The 15,408-nt window shown below is 32.5% G+C and overlaps 7 protein-coding genes across 7 annotated transcripts; 2 read left to right on the forward strand and 5 right to left on the reverse strand. All coding sequences in view use genetic code 6, as the record gives it.

Moving 5' to 3' along the window:
- Window positions 1-602: 602 nt before the first annotated feature.
- On the forward strand, window positions 603-2,453 carry SS50377_21556 (Cysteine-rich membrane protein 2; the record flags this gene model as incomplete). Its single annotated transcript, XM_067905474.1, has 1 exon — window positions 603-2,453. One exon carries the CDS (start codon window positions 603-605, stop codon window positions 2,451-2,453), a length of 1,851 nt encoding a protein of 616 aa, XP_067766791.1.
- Window positions 2,454-3,720: 1,267 nt separating this feature from the next.
- SS50377_21557 (uncharacterized protein) lies at window positions 3,721-4,305 on the reverse strand (the record flags this gene model as incomplete). The annotated part of the gene is made up of 1 exon (XM_067905475.1): window positions 3,721-4,305. One exon carries the CDS (start codon window positions 4,303-4,305, stop codon window positions 3,721-3,723), a length of 585 nt encoding a protein of 194 aa, XP_067766792.1.
- A 459-nt stretch (window positions 4,306-4,764) lies between these two features.
- On the forward strand, window positions 4,765-5,823 carry SS50377_21558 (uncharacterized protein; the record flags this gene model as incomplete). Its single annotated transcript, XM_067905476.1, has 1 exon — window positions 4,765-5,823. One exon carries the CDS (start codon window positions 4,765-4,767, stop codon window positions 5,821-5,823), a length of 1,059 nt encoding a protein of 352 aa, XP_067766793.1.
- Window positions 5,824-7,043: 1,220 nt separating this feature from the next.
- Window positions 7,044-8,801, reverse strand: SS50377_21559 (uncharacterized protein; the record flags this gene model as incomplete). The annotated part of the gene is made up of 1 exon (XM_067905477.1): window positions 7,044-8,801. The coding sequence occupies one exon, from the start codon at window positions 8,799-8,801 to the stop codon at window positions 7,044-7,046; it is 1,758 nt and encodes a 585-aa protein (XP_067766794.1).
- Window positions 8,802-9,192: 391 nt separating this feature from the next.
- On the reverse strand, window positions 9,193-11,823 carry SS50377_21560 (uncharacterized protein; the record flags this gene model as incomplete). Its single annotated transcript, XM_067905478.1, has 1 exon — window positions 9,193-11,823. One exon carries the CDS (start codon window positions 11,821-11,823, stop codon window positions 9,193-9,195), a length of 2,631 nt encoding a protein of 876 aa, XP_067766795.1.
- A 1,032-nt stretch (window positions 11,824-12,855) lies between these two features.
- On the reverse strand, window positions 12,856-13,731 carry SS50377_21561 (Cysteine-rich membrane protein 1; the record flags this gene model as incomplete). Its single annotated transcript, XM_067905479.1, has 1 exon — window positions 12,856-13,731. One exon carries the CDS (start codon window positions 13,729-13,731, stop codon window positions 12,856-12,858), a length of 876 nt encoding a protein of 291 aa, XP_067766796.1.
- Window positions 13,732-14,101: 370 nt separating this feature from the next.
- SS50377_21562 (Cysteine-rich membrane protein 2) lies at window positions 14,102-14,968 on the reverse strand (the record flags this gene model as incomplete). The annotated part of the gene is made up of 1 exon (XM_067905480.1): window positions 14,102-14,968. The coding sequence occupies one exon, from the start codon at window positions 14,966-14,968 to the stop codon at window positions 14,102-14,104; it is 867 nt and encodes a 288-aa protein (XP_067766797.1).
- Window positions 14,969-15,408: the final 440 nt, after the last annotated feature.

The raw sequence follows: 15,408 nt of genomic DNA on the forward strand, positions 1-15,408 counted from the left end.
GATTCAATAGAGAACTAAATTGTAAATTTAAAAAACTTTACATTATTAAATTTAAATATTAAAATATATCTGTATACACATAATAATCGTATGATATCTTGATTCTATTATCGGTTTAGGTATAAATATTGCTTTTAATAATAAATATTGTTATTATATTTTATATATATTTATATAAAATAACTTATTATTAAAAATCTCTATAGAGAAATAATAATATAATAAACATAATAAATAAATAAAAATATAAAATAATAGTTATATTTATATATTTAATACATAATATTATTACATAATATTGATAACAACTCATGATTAATAATAAATTAAAAAATAAAATATATGACGAGCATTATTGTAATAAAATATATTTATTACTTATAATTTTACGTATTATTTGACTTTTAAAAAATATAAAAATTAACAGTATATGAAGTTATCATCGATATAAATCAAGAACTACTTTTTACTGTTTTTATGATTTTATATTATTAATTTTAGAGTAGTTAATCCAAGTTAACCGTCTATCATAAAAAGCGAAACTATTTAATCCTAATTATTTATGAATTAAAGCACTTATCGTAAAATTCCATTAACTAAAAATGTCCGGAACCTGTACTGATAGCTAAAATAGTTGCACATCTGGATATTATTGCCCAACAGGAACTACTACTTCTGAAAAAGTCTGCATTAAGTGCACTGACGGTTGCCTTACTTGCTCAGGTACCACCTTAGAAGACACTGTGTGCGCCACTTGCGCAGAAGGTCAGTTTGTTGATGGAAAAAAATGTTCATCATGTGACTCCAAATGTAAAGTCTGTATCACTACTGCAACCACCTGTTCTGTCTGCCAAAACGATAACTTTTTAGAGAATAATACATGCAAAACATGTACTGCCAATCAGTTGAAGCCCTGCGTGTGCACAGCCGCCGTTAATTGCACCACCTGCGCCAGCGATAAGACGAAGTGTGCCACCTGCAACGGAAACTACAACCCAGCTGCTGACACGCCCTGCTCGACCTGTAAAACCGGCTTTTTTGAGAGCACCACCGCTCCAAAAACCTGTACAGCATGCCCTGCCACCTGCCTCACCTGCACTTCTGCCACCGAATGCCAGACCTGCGCCAATGGCTACGTTTTGGCCGGTTCCACTTGCGCTCCTTGCGAAATTGCTCAGATGAAGCCCTGTGTATGCACAGTCGCCGCTAACTGCGCCACCTGCGCCACCGACAACACTAAATGCGCCACCTGCAACGGAAACTACAACCCAGCTGCTGACATACCCTGCTCGACCTGCAAGCCAACATTTTTCGAGGATACGACGACGAACCCAAAAACCTGCTAAGCATGCTCAGCTAACTGCATAACCTGCTCGTCTGGCACCATCTGCAGTGCTTGCGATTCTGGCTTCGTCGTTGATGCTAACAAGTGCGAGAAGTGCACAGACTTGAACTGCACAACCTGCTTGAATGGAAAGGACGTCTGCACCACCTGTGAAGCTGGATTTACTGTTACAGACAGTAAATGCGTCAAAAACTGCTCAGAAGATTCCGAATGCGCCTCTTCTGAAATTTGTCAAACGATCTGCAAAACCTGCACTAATAACTGCGCTACCTGCGAGAATATGCTTAACGAGTGCAAAAGCTGCCTTCCAGGCTTCATTTTGGAAGGAACTGCATGCGCGTAATGCGGCGATAACTGCGCCAATTGTGACGGGAATAAAATAGTCTGCCGGTTATGCAAGCCAAACTTTTTCCTCAAGGATGGTGCTTGTACGACCTGCGTCGATAACACCATAGAACAGTGCGAGTGCAATGAAGCCGTAAACTGCGCAACCTGTGAGACCGCGGACACGAAAAAATGCGAAAATTGCCTCACTGGGTACAAGAAGTCAGATTCAGGCTCTTGTGACGAGTGCTCGGAAGGCTTTTTCATGAGCTAAAAGTTGTGCTCCAAATGCAACGAAGTATGCAAGAGCTGCTCAGGTGACGGGGAAAGGTGCGATACTTGTACTACTGGGTATACGATGAGCATAAACCAAATATGCGAAAAAGACTGTACGGATGCTGTTACTAATGGCAACGTTTGCGTTGGGGAGTAAGTAGTGGCGTGTGGGAGTGATAGTTAGACCGTCGCATGCAAATGCGAAAGTGCGCTAAATTGCTTCAAATGCAACGGGACTGATAGCACAAAATGTGAGTCCTGTATGCCAGGATACAAGCTTGCGGAAGATGTCTGCACTGGGTGCACTGAGGGAGCTGAAGTTGTTGGTGCGTTCTGCTTTATCTCTGGTAATAAGTCTAAAAATAACCTTTCTGGTGGAGCTATTGCCGGCATTGTAATTGCAGTTTTAATTGTTGCTGGTGCGATAGGCGGCGGGGTATTCTGGTTTATGAGGCAGAAAAAGAAGGCATCGGTGTGTGTTGAAGGGTCTGCTGGAATACAGGAATGAGATATTTAATTAGTAGCGTTTAAAATGGAAGAAGGTTGGTCCTACTGGTACTAAAATTAATTAGATTAGAATTATTTACCTGTGGCCATGCAATTTGTGAATGGCCCCGCTGCAGATGGGAGACTTCCCATCAAAAGGCACAAGAAATTGATTCATAGCAGGGGATGTTAAGTAGAAAATTGTTTACTATATTGTGAACATTATCAGCTTAGGCGTGTTAAAAAATTGGTTTTAAAGTTAAAACATTGTTGTACATTTCTCTCAAATAGATTTTAAATTTTTATTTAATCTTTAAATAAACATAGCATCGCTGTAATCACACTTACTCTACCATAAATTTAATAATATTTCTTAATTACATAATTAAATAAATATCATCCTTAACTGGATATAGATTTACATAACTAAAATTTCGTTAATAAATTTAGAAGAATCTTTATATTATATCTTGTTAAATACAATGAACAAGCTATTCTAAATTAACATTATATTCTATCTAACAACAGTAAATATAAACTCTCAATCGAAGATATATACAAACTCTATTCCATCTTAAAGTTGAGTCGGTGCAACCAGAAATACGGATAATGCAGCATACAGCAAGTACTAATAAAGATATGCTCTTATTTTTGCAAGCAACAGCGTCATCTGACTAACCCGCTTTATTCGCAGCTTGTCTCGCCATTTATTTTAAAACTATATATTGGATACTATATGTAAAATAATAGCATTTTTAGAATAGAAGCGTTTTAAAATTCTTAATACTAGGATATTGTCCATATCTACTAGACACTAGTATGACATAGTAGAGTACTGTATACAGGTAGGTAAAAGATAATAGTCAAATTTTTATGCCAGCTGGTGTGTACTTAGTATAGCAGTTAAGCTTTATCGTGTTGCCTGTAATGATTTAGCTCACGATATCCAGTGACATTTTACTTATTCATAGTATAGAGTATAAATTTCGAAGAACAAAACATGCAAATACTGCAAAAATAGGTATGAACGGTCCTTAAGCCCCCTAGGCTATATGACAACTTTCTTGGTTCTAACAATAACCATCATTAGCAAAAGATGGTTGAATGCGAATATTTCCATCACAAGTTATCACCTTGCGGGGGCATCTAGCTCACAAAAAATAAAAACTAACCTGCCAAGCCTAAAACGCTGGAAAACATTCCAAGAAAAACTTCACAGTTCGCCATATGCCCACAAAAACACTCCACACAAAACACCATTTCAACACTGATAACAAAAACACAACTGCTCATCTCTCGGTCCCCATTTTCACGGAACGCCCTTCACGGCTATTTACCTGCCAATTAAATATACTTACCCCATCTACACCTAAAAGCACATCCAGCGATGCCTTATCGATGCCATTGCCACCTGAAGCATATCCCATTAACTACATTTGCAGAGTCATGCGCAATTTCTTACCGCGTTCCGAGGTCTGGTCGCACTGACTGAAGCAAAGCTGATAACCAGGAAAATTATCAAAACGCCCAATCAGTATCATATACATAACACCTGCAAAACCTCCACCCTGCGGTATCATGTCAAAAACCTGAAGTGAAATCATTGAAACGTACGCAGACGAAATACCAGCGGTCAAATGCTGTCCACGTCGCATTAGAAGCTGCCGGAACCGACGGCAACCAAAATGACACCAATGGAACCAAATTTTAATCTGCAAAAACACAAATTCGGATAATCCTGCAACTATTGCTTATTCGAGATACTCTTGCATATACTGTGGTACAGTCAGTATTGGATCACTTTTCAGCGAATTCCACGCCAAGCTATTTATTTTGTCAGTATAGCTATATTTATATCTGTTCAGGTAGGCCATACAGCTGGTGCGACAAATATAGGATAGTTATGGAACTTCGTTAATATGTGGTCTCAGTGAAATAGCATATTTTTGGATGGGTGTGGTGGGATTCTTGTGTGGAAGAAGTGGATGCAGCAAAAATATTATTATGTTGGTGCAAATAATCGCAGTAGCGGCTCTATAAGTTTGCTAACTTCTTCCAATTGATGAAAGAATGCACATATTAGAGATGGTGGTGGACTAGTAATGACAGAATGGAAGCTATATGCTAATTTTATATACTTATTATTTCATATTCGTTTAATACCCCAGTATGAATTAAATTAGTCCTAAACTATCATGTGTAGTGCGTAATTAGTATTAGAATATCTGCAAATATTCTGCTTTGCGTTAGACATAGACTGAAAACGTGTTAGCAAGATGGAGGATTATCCCAAGCGGTTACATGCGCATCCCATAGACTAATATAGCTAGAAGATGCAGTAAATATTATCATCACTTGATGGTGGTATATGGCTCCTACTAATTTTCATCAAAATTTAATAATAATCTCGTCATACAACATATTGGTATATAGTATACCAGGTATCAAAGAATAATATTTTAAAATATTTTAGTGCTAATATACAGTCTAAAATGGGATTACAGTATCATCCAGTCACACAAAGGGTTCCACAGAAGAATAAACTGTAACTCCTTCGGGTGGAGCTATTAAAGAGTGGATAATAAATGCAATTAACTGATAAGATATAGCCTATTTTGGAACGGATAGTTTAAAAATCAATGGTAAATATCAAGTATTTTACCAAAATTATGACTATTGGTACACATCTTAATAGTTAATCGTAAGGAATGAAGATCCAACGAAAGTACTATGTATCCACCAACCGAAGCATTTAACATAACTAACATTACAAAAACTTGTCGTTTACCATTAAAGAGTAGATAAATTATATACGAAATATGTTGCGTGATGAGAATAAAATAAAAATAAAATTATATAAATCTACATAAATACAAATTAATAATTAGAATATCTGTATAATATTGTTACAAAGTGCTTAGTTTTCGCTACGGTATGGATTTTATAAAAGTAAAATATTTAGAGGCAAATGGCCATACTGCAGTAAAAACTTACTGGTTTAAAGCCCTAAAAATACTCTAAACCTAACATCGCGTGAATAAGTTGGCTAGAACCATTTTAACCACTATGAAATGGTAAAACTGAATATAAGGATATCTTATTCCCTTTTACACCTAATAATCGCATTTATTTACTATTTTATCAGAATTTTAAACCTCAGAATTTTACCACTCAGCCCCAAGTAATATTTTTACTACAAGACCATTTAACATTTAACGACTCATGAACCCTTTTAGGGCTGTTACAACAATTTTTCAAATTAAAGCCTGCAAAATACCATTTTCACCCTCCATACTAACTCTCAAGCAGCACAATTGAGGCCACATTCTCACCGATTCCTCAAGAGTTTCTACCCTACCCTAAACTAAATTTTGCATGACAATATCATGTGAATACTGCAATCGTGCGTTCCACATTAGCAGTTCTGCGTATTTCCTGGCAACCAGCGCTCAAACGGTCAAAGAATCATGCAATTGTTGAAACAGCTCAGTTAAGGCTTTTTGATTGCGCAAAAACGTATTTCATGCTTTTGTGCAGGAACGAGATATGTTTTTTGCGGGTTTTTATGGTTATTATGGTTATACTTTTTTAGTCTCTTGCAATGTTTCTGGTTATGGTAAATATTTTGTAAATCTGTTTGTCATGTATAATACCTTTCCTAATTTATCTTTAGTTTGATCTTTTAGACCTAATGTATTAATAACTAGATGTCTTCCGTCTGTTGAGATATCTGCTCCTTTGTTAATTTAATCTGCAATGTTCATTTTAATAATTAAAAAAAATTGATTTTTCGTAAGTCACTTAAATCTTGCTTATAACATTTAACATGTGGTCAATGAAGTTTATTAAATCGGGTTGTTCCTTTATTTGTTAATGTGAATCTGCAACTGATTCTAATATTGGTTTTTTAACGATTTGCTCTCTTTTGAGTTGTTATTAACTTTCAAATTTTTAAAGAATTAATATTTAAATTATTTTTAACTATTTTATAATTCTGTTAGTGTATCAATACTTTGGATTTTTGATTATTAAATTACCTATTTATTTTCATTCTTATCTCAAACATTTTTGTTTATGTTTCTTTTAATTACATATATTACTTAATTAATATTTCTTATTTTTATACGTATGGTTATATTTCTCTTTATTATGTTTTATTTCATCTATACATTCATAATTCTTCTTTAATTTCCTTATTTTTATATTTGTGTTATCTGAATTAACTGAATTATTTTATTTATTTTTTGTATCAATTGAATTAATTGAATTCGATGCCATTCAATTTTATTAATACAAAAAAATACTTTGATAATTTCTCATAACAGAATAGTTTTAGTACTAAACGCCCTAGTGTTGATCTCTTCCGATGAATCATATATTCTTTCATTAATACTAATAAATCTTATGCGTTTAAGTTATCTCTCGCCACGATATCTGCTATATATTTTAAATCTGCTCTCAAGATCTTATGCTCATCGTTATAGAATTATATATTATTTTTTATATTACTTAACCAAAAGTTAACTTTCCCATTTTACTATATTAAATAAATATAACTCTGGAAATATCAATCATTCTTTTACATATCCAAATGATAATGTAGCTATTTCATTCAGTGTTGAATTAAAATCAATACATCGTTTCTATGAGTCCATCTTGATCGATTTATATGTTGTGTTTGTATATATGCTACAATCCTTCTAATCTCTTATGAAGTTTATTTCTTGCTTTACTTTTACTTATACCGTCTGATCGTTGGGTATTATGGATTACTATTTTTATCTATATTGATCTTATCAAATAACACGTGCATGTATACTTCAAATAAATGCTTTTATGATTGATCTTCCAATGTCATGATTCCTTACTTGTCAACTGTGATACCCTTTGATGTATGAGCACATCTGATTCCGTCTTTATACGAATATACTTATTCCCCTAGGCATACCCATAACTCTGGGTCCAGCTTCTTTTCGTATTTGCAAGAGTACGTATTCTTGAATGTGACAGATATCAAATTTGGATACATTCCTCTATCCAGTATACAATAGATTGAATCTGTATCTCCATATAAAACCAATTCTTTCAATTCATCGTTTATATGTCTCATTAATGTGTATAACAGTGTTCTTTATACGGATGTTATCGCTCCTGCGAATGATGCGTTTGATTAAGACCTTTATGTTTGTTGCAACTGTTCTTCATAATTAAATGTATTCTTAAATATATTTTATCCCACCAGTTAAACTGTGCAATCCTTGTGTAGCTCCTTATGGCACTGTTCAAATATGAACTCTCCTTAATGAAATTATGTTGTGGGTCTTACCACGTTTTGACCTGTTTTACTATATATTGCATTTAATAACAGCTTATAGAACGATTTACCTCCAGGGTTTAACTTTATTGATCTATAATCCTACTATCCTTTCTGTTTTATATATGCTATGCCATTATCATACTTATAATCAAACTTACAATCATTTGCTAATTGCTTTAGTACAGTTTCATCCTTATAACCATCTTGATCTGAGTGCAATGTCTTGTTGAACATCTATGAATTAATGTAATTATTTCCATCATATTTCTTATCATTAAAACTTGTTATTTAGTACGTATGTATCTTGCATCTATCCCTGAACGTATAACCTTCGTATAAAGCATTTATCAATTCAATCTCATGCCAAAACCCATAAAGATATCTTTATTCGAGGTTGTGCTTACATTTATAATGATTGTTAACATTTAAACATTGCTATTCTGCACATGTTCTACATAAAGGAAATATCAACTTGTTACAAATATGACATCCTAACACTGGGAACTTTAAATCCCTTGGTGGTAACATCTAACATTTGATTTATATTACTCGTTACTTCTTATCACATCCAGCTAAGTAGTATTGAAGTCTTTACTCTGCTGTAATCTTCCTTGGTATGCTCCTAACGTATTCAATTAAGTTATCAATATAGGCTTAATCAAGTTTAAACTTATGTTTTGCTATATCTTTTGAATCAATATTTTTAGTATATGTTGAGCTTTCTGCCTGTGTTCCAACAATTAAATCTCTTAAAGGTAAGTTTCCAAATACCATGCCTGAAGGGTAAAGCGATGTGAAGCCAATTCCGTACAGCTTTTCGTTTGGTCTATCTATTTCTCTACAATGAGTGTAGCATTCAGTTCTTACTCCTGCTAATATCGATCTATTGCTTATGTTGTATTATGGAGGCATCTCTATCTTGATATCATTGTCTTATTCAAATTTAATAAACTCAACGTCTGTTACATGAAATATGTCCTCAAATGCTCCTTCATTCATTCTATCTTTTAAGCGTAAATCTTTTGTTTGATGTTGCCTCTTCCGTTCTTTCATTACTTTATAATACTTATATGTTTGTCTTAATTCCTTAAACCTATGGTAGAACACTCCATTCAATTCTAAGCCAAACTTCTTAGTTATGCGATCTATTATACCATGGGATACTATATCGATATTGTATTTTGTATCTAAGATCCTTTGATTTATAGTACCTTTGTTATCTTGGTAAAGTTGGTTCCTAAAAGTTTATTTAGCATTTCACTATTATTCAAAGTTAGATATGATACGCGATACTCGTATTTCGATTTGTTATGTATTAGATCTTAATAACCTATTTATATCTTTATATTGCAGTGGTGTGTGAATAGGTTCATTGGCATTGCTGATGCTGTTAAATAGTTGAGGATGTTGACACCCTATTCCTTTAGTGATACTTCTACCCATTTCACAAGAGCTTTGCTTAAAATGAGCTATCTTGAATACAATAATTAATATACTAATCAATGAAGTCTAAGTGATCATAGTCGTTAGCATATTAATTGAACTCATCCAAGCTTAACTTATCAAAATATTTGTGCTATAGAATGCCTTCTTTTACTAATTCACTTATTGATTTAAGACTCCCTCCGTTTTAAATATACAAATCAAATATCTCTTTTGTTAAGAACGTGTATGACTATAGTTGTTTTCCAACTTCAAGTCCAAGGGCCAATTCCTTATTTAGTTTAGATAATGGTGAAGTTATGAGTCTAAACGAATCCTTAAACGACATTCCATTTATTTTCAAATTCAATAGCTTGTTGTTTGTAATCAGTGTTTCGAATTCGAATTGCTCTTTCACTTTCATTATAGCTGCTAATAATAAGTATTTGTCATATGCTGCTGCATTGTGTGCATAGAAGTCTTTTATCTTATATTTCTTAGCTATTGGTTCCATGTGCCTTATAAATTTGATTAGCAAATCGTCTGTTGAAGTCATGTAGCTGCCTGGTTCTTTTAATCTAAGTGCGTTATCATAAAAGTGATCCATCTCTTCGTATGGTTTTGTTTCCTTATCGTGTATGTTTATAATCCATATTACTAAAAATGGGATGTGTTTCATTGAATAGTTTGAATAGTTATCATCATCTTCATTTAGATTATCGAATAGGCTTTCTATATCCCAAGTTAGAAATGATTTCTATTCATCATAAAGGTTTCCTTATTTGAAGTACTATCCTTCATATTCAATTTACGTTTTACATTTGCGTGATGAGTTGTGTGTCGTATTACAATGACTGCATGGTGAAAACTTCTCGCATTGCTTTTAATGTCGTTCTAAGCATTTGCTATTGGGTGTGTTATGGAGCTATGTTCTACAGTTTTAACATTAATAACTTTTGTTGTCTTTTGATCTTACATGACTGTAGTTGCAAAACGTACAATAATACTTAGTAGCCACTTCTTCTGCTTGTGTACATTCATAACATTGGTTCTTCTTATGGAATAGGTTTTGGTGTTGATAGCAATAAATATATTCCTTGTGCATTGGGTTTATTGTATTTATGCATTGCTTAAAATCCATTATGACATTGTAATGTCCACTGCATAAAACTAATAAAAGCTCCATTTCTGAATTTGGATACAAGTCATTTACTTTATTAACTTCTGCTACTCTTATCTTTATATTCAAATACCTTTCTGCTCTTATTAGTATCTCTGTATCTGCTAACTCCTCTGCATCTTTGTTGATTTCATTTATAAGCATATGCGTATAGTATTATAAGTATTAGTTTCTAGCTTGAGTTTTGTCTAAGGGCTTATCTAAATACGTTTGTAAAGCCTTACCTGCATCAAATACTATTGTGGCCATTGCATATGGTTTTGCTCCTAACTAAAAGATATGTTTCTTATCAACTGTTTTTGATTTCTTGGTGAATGTTGCGATGATGGCCGCGTATAGACAGTTGTGGTCATTATTTTTGACAAAGAATATAGACCCTTTAAATTTTTACTCTAGTGTTGCGTTTCCTTAATACCGATGACCTACATTTCTACATATCAATCCTATTTAAGAACCTTCGTCATATTAACGATATACTTTTGATACATAAAACTCATCCTTCTCTTTACATACTTTTTATACTATTTATTCAGAAGAAATGACCTATACGTTTATGACACCAATATTTTAAAAAAGCATTACATCTGTATTTTTAACATCTCTATTAAAATACTTCTCTCCATTGTCCATTACTTCTTCAAATATTGATTCTAATAGACTTGACATCTAATTTTAAATTATGAATCCTATAGGAATGATGTTACCGTTTTATTTAATATATCTAATATTTGCAAACACATATGTGTCTTAATAATTACACTTGCCGTAATATAGACCCATATAAGGTGCATCCGTTATGATTTCAAAGGGAATCTTACTGTTAAAGTTATTTTAAAAGTCTTCAAAGGAGTTAATGTAATTTAAATCTATCTGGTCTAATTTGAAATCCTTCCTTATGGTCTAAAGTGTGTTATCGTTTTCGTTAGTATATTTATCATAATTAATTTTGAATTCTTGTATTTGTGCTACACCTTGTAACTTTGATATCTTATCTAATTCATTATTAAGTTTATTTAACAGTCTAGGTTCTAATCCTTTTTGAATTCTTGTTTTAAGTTATGCTTTCATTTATTCATATTTAATACTCTAAACTCTTATTTAACTAACTCTTTCGGTGTACTCTCTTTATTTAATGAATTGGTTGTCGAATCTGTATGTATCGTTTTTAATCTTTTGTATATTGGCTTTCACTTTATTGTCTAAGATGTTTATGCAATCGTAAGGTCTTTCAAATTAATTATAATCTATCTTTTTGAAATTGCTTCTATATATTTGTTGTATTTATTTCTTTAGTTACTTAATTTGATCTTTTGATAAGTTATCCATATATATTTTTTTTAGTTTTGATTATAGCATTTAAAACCGTTTAATAATCTTTTTATATTTATCATTTTATGGCGACACAATAGCGCCAAGTCTATTTTATGCCGATTCTATTGTTTTGTTGAGAATCAAGTTATAGTTGATGCTCATTTGTTATAAGTTAAAAAAATGGTATCTTTTCTTTGGACATAATAATTTTGATATAGTTGTATCTTTCGATTTTCTTTATTTATTTTATAATGTTCTCTATGCTTTGTGTGGCCGTTCCTTTATATTCTCTTCTTTGTTCTGGTCTTCCTAAATGCTTGGAATGTATTTGTTCTCTTTCTATAATTTCTTTTGTCTTGTTGATTTTCTGACTTAACTTTTGCAATTTTGAAAATGGGTTATACTACTTTCCGGGGTTTAGACTGGGTGCTTACTACTTTATTATTTTTAGATTGCGTTATTTATTTCGTTTTATATAATATTCATATGTTTGAATGATCTTTCGAGTTCATTGTATTTATCCAAATTAATATTATTGGCATGTTATTGTGTTTTAATCGATTTGATTTATTTGATTATTATTTTACTATTTTAACTTGATCATTTGATAAATCATCTTTTGCTATTCTGTTTATTTTTAATTAAGAATTTCAAGTTGATGAGTTATAATTTATATTGATTTGATTTCAATTTGATAATTATGGGATTAAAAGATTTCTCTTTACGGTATTTATATTCTCTGTTAGGATCCTGTTGTAATTGAATGCCATTTTTGTATATGTAAAAAAATATGTATTTCATAATGCATTTTTTTTGGGTTACATTCTTTCCCCTTTTTTTGATATATTTATTGGATTTGGGCGATGATGATAATTAATTAAAATTGACGTATAATTTTGGCCAAAAATTCGGCGCTGGGGCAACCCACCCGTCCCCAATCTCTAAAGACATCGCGGGTGTGTGCGGGTTGCTTGATCATGTATTAATTTTTATAGCAATGTGTTTTTTTTGAAAATTTCGATTTCCAAATATTGCAGAATTACCATGTTGGATGGAACTCCCAACTACTGTTTTAATAATCTAAATGCTTTTATCATAAAATTTTAAGAAAAATAGTAGATTCGAAGAAACCTGGAGTAGTAAAACTACATATAGTAATTTTTATTTTACTAGGTTTTAAATTTATTTGTTACATCACTTCTTTGCTTTCCTTATGAAGTAATAAGCTAATCCACCACCAGCAGCACTTATTACGGCCAAACCGCCTATTACTATACCAGTTATTGCACCACCACTTAATTTGTTGGCACCAGGAAGTATAGATTAAGATATACATAGTTCACCAAATTTTTCATAGCCTTTAGCACAGTCTGTGCATTTATCATCACTAGCCTTGACATATCCAGCTAGACATAAATCGCATCCAGAGTTCTCTGTGTTACAGGTAGCACATCCCTATTAATTACTACATGCACATTCCGAAGTCGCATCGGCAGCACAATCCGTGGCAACACCATCAAGACAATATTTATCCTAAGTAAGACCATTACACTATTTAGTGCATTTCCCTTCGATAGTTAAGACATTATTCATACTACTTGGTTCGCATGTGGCGCAAAATTCAGAAGATATGCACAGTGAGCAGTTCAGGGCACAAGGCTTGCAATACTTAACAGATAAGTCGCAGTATCCTATACCCTTATCTGAACATTATTTATTAGTTGAACACGTATTTTCACATTTATTGGTACTTTTATTCAATATCTTCCCTTTATTGCAAGAAGTACATTTATCTTCAGTAGATTCGCAAGTTTAACAGTCAACAGAGCATGATTCACATTTTCCAGTATTATCTAAAAATTATTCTTCGGTACACTTAGTACATTTTTCATCTGCACACAACTAACATCCATTTGAAGCAGTGTTATCAATGCAATTACAACTATGCGCACCTGACGTAGAAATCTAAGTGCATGGTTTGCAATCGGCCTCAGTTTCGGTCGTGGCTGGGCAAAAAGTATTAGCTAAACATTTATTACTAGTTACTGTACACTTTCCTGAATTTATCATTTAAAAAAAATGATTTCACAATATAAGTTAAACAGTTGTTAGTATATTTTTAGTTTATCTATATATACATTAAAGTAATATATAATTTATGTTATATTATCATAAAAACAAAAAATACTATTATTTTCGAGTAATAATGGTTAATTTAAAAACTCTGTAACTTATTGCTACTAAATATTATTTAATATAAGCTATATTTTAGAATGTCTAAAATATTTTTATAATTAAAATGGCAAATAAGTATATTTAATACGTAGTTATATTCACTTTTTTTAATTTCATAATTCTAATTTTAACATTTTTATATTTATTGAATATTTATATACTATAACCGTATTGAATTTAACTAAAAAACTATTAATAATAAATATCATTTCCTAACCGTCCTAATGAAATAGTAAGTCATCCATCCACCAACTACCACTAAAGCACTGATAACTATGCCGGCGATCGTACCGCCCCCTAGTTTGTTGCTAGATTCGCTGGTAGTAGGTTTGATGCATTGACCAGCAAAATGAACATGACCTTCTGCGCAGTATGTGCATTTTCTTTCGGACCCATCGCAAAAGTTTTTAGGTAAGTGACACACCCAGTTTTATCGGCACTATAAAGTTGCACATCCCAATTAACTGCTATATGAACATTCCGAAGTCGCATCGGCAGCACAATCTGTGGCAACACCATCAAGACAATATTCACTAGCTTGAATATTATTACATTATTTAGGGCATTTTCCATCGATAGTTAGAACATTGTTGTTATCAGTTGTTCTGCATACGATGCAAAATTCAGCAGATATGCACATTGAGCAGTTAGGGGCGCAAGGCTTGCAATGTTTGGCACATAGGTCGCAATACCAAAGATTACACTTTGAGTAATCTTTTAACTCAGAACCTGATGTTTAACAATTCTCAGCACTTATATGGAAAACAAAACCCTCTTTGTAGGAGGTATATTGTTTTGCTGCAGAGTAGCAGGTAGCGCAATTTCCATCAGATACTAAAAATTTTGGATCAGAAGTTAAGAGATTTCCATCTAAGCATTTGGAACATTTATCCGCAGTAGATAATGCACAAGTTGATGTTGGTGCATCTACTGCACAATTACAGCCTTGACCGGAAGATATTTTACCGCCTTCGCATGCAATGCAATCTACTACTTCTGTACCGGTAGCTGGGCAGTAAGTGTTAGCAATGTATTTATTTTCACTATTTGTGTATTCCCCAGCAAAAATCATTTTTGAAACAAAGTTGTTTTTAATGTTCTATATTTTCGTAGACAGTGTTACTTTTGTTAAAATTAACTTCTAAGTGTATGGTATTTACTTGGATGATCTAACTCAAAATTATCATAAACAGATTTGTTGTACATTGGACAATATAGAAGCGATATTAAACTTTTACTTATACCTTGTCATATTTACTACCGTAAATTTTTTTATATAGATATACTTAAATTTGGTATTTTATATATGTACTGAATAAAGCATATTGTACTATAGTATTATTCCAAATATTGCTGGAGACTTATTAACACCAATCCGACCAATTGATTTAAGCTTCCATGGTTGAAAAATAATTATAACTTGCGAGCAGAAGCCTGAATGCAAATAAAGGTGTTAATGCGGTTCTGTACGGATGTAAATAATCCACAATAATAATATTAACAACGTTTTCT

Source organism: Spironucleus salmonicida, chromosome 2 (assembly GCF_000497125.1).
Source record: "Spironucleus salmonicida strain ATCC 50377 chromosome 2, whole genome shotgun sequence".
NCBI classification, from domain to species: Eukaryota; Fornicata; order Diplomonadida; family Hexamitidae; genus Spironucleus; species Spironucleus salmonicida.